The sequence below is a fragment of the Panulirus ornatus genome, chromosome 30 (genome assembly GCF_036320965.1).
Source record: "Panulirus ornatus isolate Po-2019 chromosome 30, ASM3632096v1, whole genome shotgun sequence".
NCBI lineage: Eukaryota > Metazoa > Arthropoda > Malacostraca > Decapoda > Palinuridae > Panulirus > Panulirus ornatus.
In genome coordinates, this window is record NC_092253.1 from 9,990,001 (window position 1) to 10,000,000 (window position 10,000).

The 10,000-nt window shown below is 52.0% G+C and overlaps 1 protein-coding gene across 13 annotated transcripts in view; it reads right to left on the reverse strand.

Moving 5' to 3' along the window:
* Positions 1 to 10,000, reverse strand: part of LOC139758408 (venom protease-like) — a 67,930-nt gene that overhangs the window by 46,244 nt on the left and 11,686 nt on the right. For 7 of the 13 annotated variants that reach the window (XM_071679784.1, XM_071679787.1, XM_071679785.1 and 4 more), the window contains exon 1: positions 805 to 1,166. The exons of 2 other annotated variants lie outside the window; for them this stretch is intronic. In XM_071679784.1, coding sequence (XP_071535885.1) covers positions 805 to 880 — 76 coding nt within the window. In that variant the 5' untranslated portion in view covers positions 881 to 1,166. Of the gene's footprint in view, positions 1 to 804; positions 1,167 to 10,000 lie in introns of those variants that run through there. 4 more of the 13 variants (XM_071679781.1, XM_071679780.1, XM_071679779.1 and 1 more) reach the window with 2 other exon arrangements.

Consider the following 10,000-nt stretch of genomic DNA (forward strand, 5'->3'; position numbering starts at 1 on the left):
TGGACGAAACAGGAAAACATGAAAAAAAAAAGAAGTTGTTCAAGACACACCCAGCTACCCAGGTCAACCCCCGCCACCTGACCTCCCCTTAATCACTCTCCCTTACAACGGTTACGACCAGACAAAGCAAGACAGTGCTTGGCCTAGAGGGATTGGTGTTGGACGGCGGGAACCCAAGTGTGATGTTCGGATCTAAATAACTTTGTTAAATACTGACACCTGATGATGAGGTGGATTGTCTCCACGTAACATGTCGTGCCACATGTACTGAAAAATTACATGTTAAATGAAATTGTATGAACTCTCTCTCTCTCTCTCTCTCTCTCTCTCTCTCTCTCTCTCTCTCTCTCTCTCTCTCTCTCTCTCTCATATTCTCTTTCTCTCTGTCTCTGTCTGTTTGTCTGTCTGTCTGTCTGTCTGTGTCTGTCTGTCTGTCTGTCTGTCACTCTCTCTCTCTCTCTCTCTCTCTCTCTCTCTCTCTCTCTCTCTCTCTCTCTCTCTCTCTCTCTCATATTCTTTTTCTCTCTGTTTGTCTGTCTGTCTGTCTGTCTGTCTGTCTGTCTCTCTCTCTCTCTCTCTCTCTCTCTCTCTCTCTCTCTCTCTCTCTCTCTCTCTCTCTCTTTCTCATATTCTTTTTCTCTCTGTCTGTCTGTCTCTCTGTCTGTCTGTCTCTCTGTCTCTCTCTCTCTCTCTCTCTCTCTCTCTCTCTCTCTCTCTCTCACACTCTCTCACACTTACCCTCCTCGAGTATCTCTTACTTATACTACAGTCTCTCACTTACTTATACTACAGTCTCTCACTTACCTGCCTGGGTGTCTCTAGTTGCACTCACGAGAAGAATGAGTGCGAGGTGCAGGAGGAAGGCTGCACTGGAGGACATGGTGCTACCGGTCTCCTCCCCTGCTCCCCCTTTGAGGAGAAGCACTTGCCACCTCCTCCACTTGAGTATGAGACTTGGCCCGCCCCCTTCTGAGGCAGCGGTAGCTTGGCACTCTCCAATGGATGCTCTTAAGATCCCCCCTAAGAAAGCACTTTTTTGGGGGGGCTCCCTTCAGTGAAGCAATTCCCCTGAGAAATCACTTAGCACCGCCCCTGAGGAAACACTTAGCACCGCCCCTGAGGAAACACTTAGCACCGCCCCTGAGAAATCACTTAGCACCGCCCCTGAGGAAGCACTTAGCACCCCCTGAGGAATCACTTAGCACCCCCTGAGGAATCACTTAGCACCCCCTGAGGAAGCACTTACGATCCCCCTGAGGAAACACTTAGCACCCCCTGAGGAAGCACTTACGATCCCCCTGAGGAAACACTTAGCACCCCCTGAGGAAGCACTTACGATCCCCCTGAGGAAACACTTAGCACCCCCTGAGAAATCACTTAGCACCGCCCCTGAGGAAACACTTAGCACCCCCTGAGGAAACACTTAGCACCCCCTGAGAAAGCACTTACGATCCCCCTGAGGAAGCACTTAGCACCCCCTGAGGAAACACTTAGCACCCCCTGAGGAAACACTTAGCACCCCCTGAGAAAGCACTTACGATCCCCCTGAGGAAGCACTTAGCACCCCCTGAGGAAACACTTAGCACCCCCTGAGGAAGCACTTAGCACCGCCCCTGAGGAAACACTTAGCACCCCCTGAGGAAACACTTAGCACCCCCTGAGAAAGCACTTACGATCCCCCTGAGGAAGCACTTAGCACCCCCTGAGGAAACACTTAGCACCCCCTGAGGAAGCACTTAGCACCCCCTGAGGAATCACTTGTCTCCCCCTGAGGAAACACTTAGCACCCCCTGAGGAAACACTTAGCACCCCCTGAGGAAGCACTTAGCACCCCCTGAGGAATCACTTGTCTCCCCCTGAGGAAACACTTAGCACCCCCTGAGGAATCACTTAGCACCCCCTGAGGAAGCACTTAGCACCCCCTGAGGAATCACTTGTCTCCCCCTGAGGAAACACTTAGCACCGCCCCTGAGGAAGCACTTAGCACCCCCTGAGGAATCACTTGTCTCCCCCTGAGGAAACACTTAGCACCCCCTGAGGAAACACTTAGCACCCCCTGAGGAAGCACTTACGATCCCCCTCAGGAAACACTTAGCACCCCCTGAGAAAGCACTTACGATCCCCCTGAGGAAACAGCACCCCCTGAGGAAACACTTAGCACCCCCTGAGGAAACACTTAGCACCCCCTGAGGAAGCACTTAGCACCCCCCTGAGGAAACACTTAGCACCCCCTGAGGAAACACTTAGCACCCCCTGAGGCAACACTTAGCACCCCCTGAGGAAACACTTAGCACCCACTGAGAAAGCACTTACGATTCCCCTGAGGAAACACTTAGCACCCCCTGAGGAAGCACTTAGCACCCCCTGAGGAAGCACTTAGCACCCCATGAGGAATCACTTAGCACCCCCTGAGGAAGCACTTAGCACCCCCTGAGGCAACACTTAGCACCCCCTGAGGAAACACTTAGCACCCCCTGAGGAAGCACTTAGCACCCCCTGAGGAAACACTTACGATCCCCCTGAGGAAACAGCACCCCCTGAGGAAACACTTAGCACCCCCTGAGGAAACACTTAGCACCCCCTGAGGAATCACTTAGCACCCCCTGAGGAAGCACTTAGCACCCCCTGAGGCAACACTTAGCACCCCCTGAGGAAACACTTAGCACCCCCTGAGGAAGCACTTAGCACCCCCTGAGGAAACACTTAGCACCCCCTGAGGAAACACTTAGCACCCCCTGAGGAAACACTTAGCACCCCCTGAGAAAGCACTTACGATCCCCCTGAGGAAAAACTTAGCACCCCCTGAGGAAGCACTTACGATCCCCCTGAGGAAGCACTTGTCTCCCCCTGAGGAAACACTTAGCACCCCCTGAGGAAGCACTTAGCACCCCCTGAGGAAACACTTAGCACCCCCTGAGGAAGCACTTACGATCCCCCTGAGGAAACACTTAGCACCCCCTGAGAAAGCACTTACGATCCCCCTGAGGAAACACTTAGCACCCCCTGAGGAAGCACTTACACTGAGGAAACACTTGACATCCCCATCCACAGGCTATTTAGGACCCTAGCTGAGGAAGGCACTTCACACCACTTTGAGGCAGCACACACCTTCCCCCGGAGAAGGCACTTGGCACACACACCCACCCCCTGAGGAAGTACTTAGCACTTCCGCGGGTGTAAGTGGCAGGCACCCTCGGGGGCTCCCCCAAGTGCGTGTGAAGAGAGAGTCAAGCGAGAGATGATAAGATTCGCTCGTCGGGATCCTTAATTGACCACCACCGTCAGGGAGAGATTCAACGCTCACTATTCTTCTCACGGTTTCCACGTCGGTATTCAGTTCGTCTGCTGGAGGAGGTGGATCAGACCTCTCCTCCCTTGCACTATCAAAACAGAGATGAGGGCTCGCGATTAGGGACTCGAATCCCTTCTCAGAGAGTCTAGAGTCTGGGGGGGGGGGGGGGAAGAGATTTGGATCTTCTGGTACTTTTTACGGACTCTAATCCCTTCTCAGAGAGTCTGGAGTCTGGGAGGGAAGAGATTGGATCTTCTGGTACTTTTTACGGACTCTAATCCCTTCTCAGAGAGTCTGGAGTCTGGGAGGGAAGGGATTGGATCTTCTGGTACGTTTTACGGACTCTAATCCCTTCTCAGAGAGTCTGAGGGGGGGAAGGGAAGAGATTGGATCTTCTGGTACTTTTTCTTTTCCTTCTCCCGCCTAAAAAAAAAAAGAAGACAGTCGATCTTGACGTGGAGTCTGGCGGGAACGCATTCACGAGCGGATCGGATCCTCAAGTCATATCGTGGCGCGTCCGATCCGACTTCGTGTGGCTAGAGGTGGAGTCGCTCTCATGGTTGAGGGATCGTTTCGTTTTTCTCTTTCTCTAACGCGTTCTGGTCGTCTTAATTAGCGTCATCGTGGACGGACACCGCGCACCACACACTCTTGGCCAGATCCACTTTGCCAGGTGGAGGTGGTGGGTGGTGGTGATATGGTCTGTCAAGGTGGCGTCTTGGAACAAAAAGAGAAAGAGGGTTCGAACTCTACGATGTGATGACGTATTTGTACTGCACAGGGAGGGAGTTCTATACTCGTGGGGGGCCCCCACATCTCTTGTACTGTACGGGGATGGAGTTCTAAACTCGTGGGGCGCCCCCATCTCTTGTACTGTACGGGGAGGGAGTTCTACACCCATGGCCCCCATCTCTTGTACTGTACAGGGAGGGAGTTCTACACTCGTGGGGGCCCCCATCTCTTGTACTGTACAGGGAGGGAGTTCTACACCCATGGCCCCCATCTCTTGTACTGTACGGGGAGGAGTTCTACACTCGTGGGGCGCCCCCATCTCTTGTACTGTACAGGGAGGGAGTTCTACACCCATGGCCCCCATCTCTTGTACTGTACGGGGAGGGAGTTCTACACCCATGGCCCCCATCTCTTGTACTGTACGGGGATGGAGTTCTAAACTCGTGGGAGGCCCCCAACGTCTCTTGTACTGTACGGAGAGGGAGTTCTATACTTGTGGGACCCCATCTCTTGTACTGTACGGGGAGGGAGTTCTACACTCGTGGGGCGCCCCCATCTCTTGTACTGTACAGGGAGGGAGTTCTACACCCATGGCCCCCATCTCTTGTAACTGTACGGGGAGGGAGTTCTACACTCGTGGGGGCCCCCATCTCTTGTACTGTACAGGGAGGGAGTTCTACACTCGTGGGGGCCCCCATCTCTTGTACTGTACGGGGAGGGAGTTCTACACTCGTGGGGGCCCCCATCTCTTGTAACTGTACGGGGAGGGAGTTCTACACTCGTGGGGGCCCCCATCTCTTGTACTGTACAGGGAGGGAGTTCTACACCCATGGCCCCCATCTCTTGTACTGTACAGGGAGGGAGTTCTACACCCATGGCCCCCATCTCTTGTAACTGTACGGGGAGGGAGTTCTACACTCGTGGGGGCCCCCATCTCTTGTAACTGTACGGGGAGGGAGTTCTACACCCATGGCCCCCATCTCTTGTACTGTACAGGGAGTGAGTTCTACACTCGTGGGGGCCCCCATCTCTTGTAACTGTACGGGGAGGGAGTTCTACACCCATGGCCCCCATCTCTTGTACTGTACGGGGAGGGAGTTCTACACCCATGGCCCCCATCTCTTGTACTGTACAGGGAGTGAGTTCTACACTCGTGGGGGCCCCCATCTCTTGTACTGTACAGGGAGGGAGTTCTACACTCGTGGGGCGCCCCCATCTCTTGTACTGTACAGGGAGTGAGTTCTACACTCGTGGGGGCCCCCATCTCTTGTACTGTACGGGGATGGAGTTCTAAACTCGTGGGAGGCCCCCAACGTCTCTTGTACTGCACAGGGAGGGAGTTCTATACTCGTGGGGCGCCCCCACATCTCTTGTACTGTACGGGGATGGAGTTCTAAACTCGTGGGAGGCCCCCAACGTCTCTTGTACTGTACGGGGATGGAGTTCTAAACTCGTGGGAGGCCCCCAACGTCTCTTGTACTGTACGGAGAGGGAGTTCTATACTCGTGGGGCCCCATCTCTTGTACTGTACGGGGAGGGAGTTCTACACTCGTGGGGCGCCCCCATCTCTTGTACTGTACGGGGAGGGAGTTCTACACTCGTGGGGGCCCCCATCTCTTGTACTGTACGGAGAGGGAGTTCTACACTTGTGGGACCCCATCTCTTGTACTGTACAGGGAGTGAGTTCTACACTCGTGGGGCGCCCCATCTCTTATACTGTACGGGGAGGGAGTTCTACACTCGTGGGGGCCCCCATCTCTTGTACTGTACGGGGAGGGAGTTCTACACCCATGGGGCCCCCATCTCTTGTACTGTACAGGGAGGGAGTTCTACACTCGTGGGGGCCCCCATCTCTTGTACTGTACGGGGAGGGAGTTCTACACCCATGGGGCCCCCATCTCTTGTACTGTACGGGGAGGGAGTTCTACACTCGTGGGGGCCCCCATCTCTTGTACTGTACAGGGAGGGAGTTCTACACTCGTGGGGCCCCCATCTCTTGTACTGTACAGGGAGGGAGTTCTACACTCGTTCCCCTCCACCTCTCCATCTATAGTAGAACCTTTTAAACTTCTATGTCCGCATTTACCATATGTTACTTCAGTCCATCCATCCATCCATGAGCGCGCGCGCGTGTGTGTGTGTGTGTGTGTGTGTGTATGTGTGTGTGTGTGTGTGGATGTCTGTCTCTGTCTGTCTGTGTGTGTTGTGTGTGTGTGTGTGTGTGTGTGTGTGTGTGTGTGTGTGTGTGTGTGTGTGGATGTCTGTCTCTGTCTGTCTGTGTGTGTTGTGTGTGTGTGTGTGTGTGTGTGTGTGTGTGTGTGTGTGTGTGTGTGTGTGTGTGTGGATGTCTGTCTCTGTCTGTCTGTGTGTGGTGTGTGAGTGAGTGTGTGTGTGTGTGTGTGTGTGTGTGTGTGTGTGTGTGTGTGTGTGTGTGTGTGTGTGTGTGTGTGTGTGTGTGTGCAGGTGGTGAGGGGCGAGAAAGCTGGTCAAAACCTCCTATCAAAGGTGTACTCCACCCCCCTTTCCCCGCGCCCTTCCCTACCTAACCCAAACCCCCCCTTCCCGCCACCAGTACAGACCCCAGGACGGTCTGTATACGTGGTGATCGCTCCTCATAGGAGAAAAAAAGAAATAAGGAATGACACAAGCGAAGTCAAAGGTGTTCAACCCAACATACACTGAAAATATACTTATTGGTTATATTATATTGTAAAACACACACACACACACACACACACACACACACACACACACACACATACACCACACACTCACACATACACCACACACACACACATACACCACACACATACACACACCACACACAAACACACACACACACACACACACAGACAGACACAGACATCCACACACACACACACACATACACCACACACATACACACACCACACACAAACACACACACACACACACACACACAGACAGACACAGACATCCACACACACACACACACACACATACACCACACACATACACACACCACACACAAACACACACACACACACACACACACAGACACAGACATCCACACACACACACACACACACACACACACACACACACACACACACAGACACACACACCCCCCACACACACATACACACACTACACACAGACAGACAGACACACACACAGACACAGACACACCCAGGCAACTCCTGTGTGTGAGTGTGTGTGAGTGAGAGTAAGTGAACATAAGACACTTCAGAACCCTTTTTTCACTATTCACTGTCTCCTTTGAGACCCACCAACCAATCACTGCTGCCGTAACAACCCCCCGTGATGTCAGGAGGGATATGATTGGTTCGGGGAAGGTTTAATGGTAGTTGAGGTCTAGTTAGGAGTAATGATTGGAGAGAGTGGCGATTGGAGGTGATAAGGAGAGAAACCAGTGATTATGGAAGAGGATTAGGGAAGGGGGTTGTGCAGCTGGGATGATTGGGCTGGGCGTGATGTGATTCGATGTCATGGATTAGGTTAAGGAAAATGATTAGCGCCAGTGACGTGGTGAGATTAGGCTGCTAATCTCTGGCGTGTGACAATCTCGAATCACGATCAGTCATGCAAATTTTTTTTTAATCTCTCTACGTTAGTGTGTCCACACACACACACTCTCTCTCTCTCTCTCTCTCTCTCTCTCTCTCTCTCTCTCTCTCTCTCTCTCTCTCCCCGCCCTTTATAGTTGAACCCTTACATCCATATTAGGAATCTAACACACACACACACACACACACACACACACACAAACACAGACACAGACAGACAGACAGACAGACACACACACACACACACACACACACACACACACACTAAGGGCCTCTGTGTTGTGGTGGTCAGCGTTACTGACCATGAGTAAAATAATTCCACTTTCTTATACGAAAAGAGAGAGAGAGAGAGAGAAAAGAAAGTTCATGTGCAGGTCCACAAGACCAGAGGTTAAGTCGCGAAAAAAAAAAAAATCCCACCTATGTGAAAAGGTGCAGAGGCCCCTGGTTACCCACACACACACACACACACACACACACACACACACACACACGAGCACAGGGGCCAAACGTATCATGAGAGAGGTGAACCCACCATGTCGTAAATGGCAGGTGGACGGGTGGGTGGGTCTTCCCTGGACCGCTGGGTGGGTCTTCCCTGGATGGACGGGTGGGTGTTCCCTGGACCGCTGGGTAGGTCTTCCCTGGACGGGTAGGTCTTCCCTGGACGGGTAGGTAGGTCTTCCCTTAATGAGTAGGTCTTCCCTTAATGGGTGGGTCTTCCCTGGACGGGCGAGTGGGTCTTCCCTGGACCGCTGGGTGGGTCTTCCCTGGACAGGCTGGTGGGTCTTCCCTGGACAGGCGGGTGGGTCTTCCCTGGACTGACGGGTGGGTGGGTCTTCCCTGGACAGGCGAGTGGGTCTTCCCTGGACAGGCTGGTGGGTCTTCCTTGAACGGGCGGGTGGGTCTTCCCTGGACGGACGGGAAGGTCTTCCCTGGACGGACGGGAAGGTCTTCCCTGGACGGACGGACGGACGGGTGGGTCTACCCTGGACGGGCCAGTGGGTCTTCCCTGGACGGGCGGGCGGGAGGGCGGGTCTTCCACACCTACCTAAGGTCTTCTTCTCTGGTATGTGGTGGTCTAACCGCTCACTTTCACTTCACTTATTCACCATCTCGCCTTCCCTTCACCCCCCCCCCCCCCCCCCCCGCACTCTCTACTGTAACTAAACACATTTTTTCATCATATCTTCCATTCATTTTTCAAATATCGTCGTTCATCTCATTCACTGGTTATTGCCCTTTCTTTCTGATCACTTTCCTTCATACGATGTTTAAGGTCGATGCATAAACGCTGGTATCCTAGCGCCGCCTCGCAGAAGCGGGAAACGGCGATCAAGTAAATAACAAATAAATAGATCAAATAAATAAATAAATCTATCTTTTTTTTTTCTGAAGTCTTCCCTCTACGGGAGAGGAATGTCTATAGCGATGGGAAAGTCGGCGAGAATATTACTGGAACGTGTCCGTATTTTTTTCTTATACGACAATGCTGAGAGCGTTTGGTAAGAATATTTAACAAAAATAAGTCTTGATTATGTAACTGGAATCAATAGAAAAAATAATGAAATATTCTCAAAATCTTCTGATAAGCTAAGGATCTGATGTAGCGACGAATGGTTTTTGAATTTGTTTATGGATGGGGTGGTTAGGGAGGTAAATGTAAGAGCTTTGGATATGGATAGGGAGCTGTGGTTTCGATGCATTACACATGACAGCTAGAGATTGAGTGTGAACAAACGTGACCCTTTTTGTCTGTTTTCCTGGCGCTACCTCGCTGAAGCTGGGGGTTAGAGATGCTGTTTCCTGTTGGGCAGGGTAGCGCCAGGAATGTCTGTGTATGTGTAGGTATATGTATATGTTGATATGTATATATACGTATATGTGCGTGTATGGGCGTTATGTGTATATATGAGTATATGAGTAGATGGGCCATTCTTCGTCTGTTTCCTGGCGCTACCTCGCTGACGCGGGAAACGGCGAACAAGTATAGTAAATAAATAATAATATATATATATATATATATATATATATATATATATATATATATATATATATATATATATATATGGCTGCAACATATCCTCCCGCACAGTACTTGTGGTAGTGTGTGTGTGTGTGTGTGTGTGTGTGTGTGTGGTAGTGGAGAGCGACACAGCATCATCTACCACTGTTCTACGACACATACACACACCACCCCCATCCACAGCCCTGACACACGTCCAGCCGACCTCAGCGACAATCACAATGGCATTATCTTCGTAAGCCTCGAACTCGACCCTCCTCCTCCTCCTCCCTCACACGACCTCCCTCTCTCTCCGCCTCTCGCAAACCACAGCGTCACACGATCTCTCTCACACAGATGCCATGGGCATGACAGACGCATGACACCACACAGCCAACACCATGT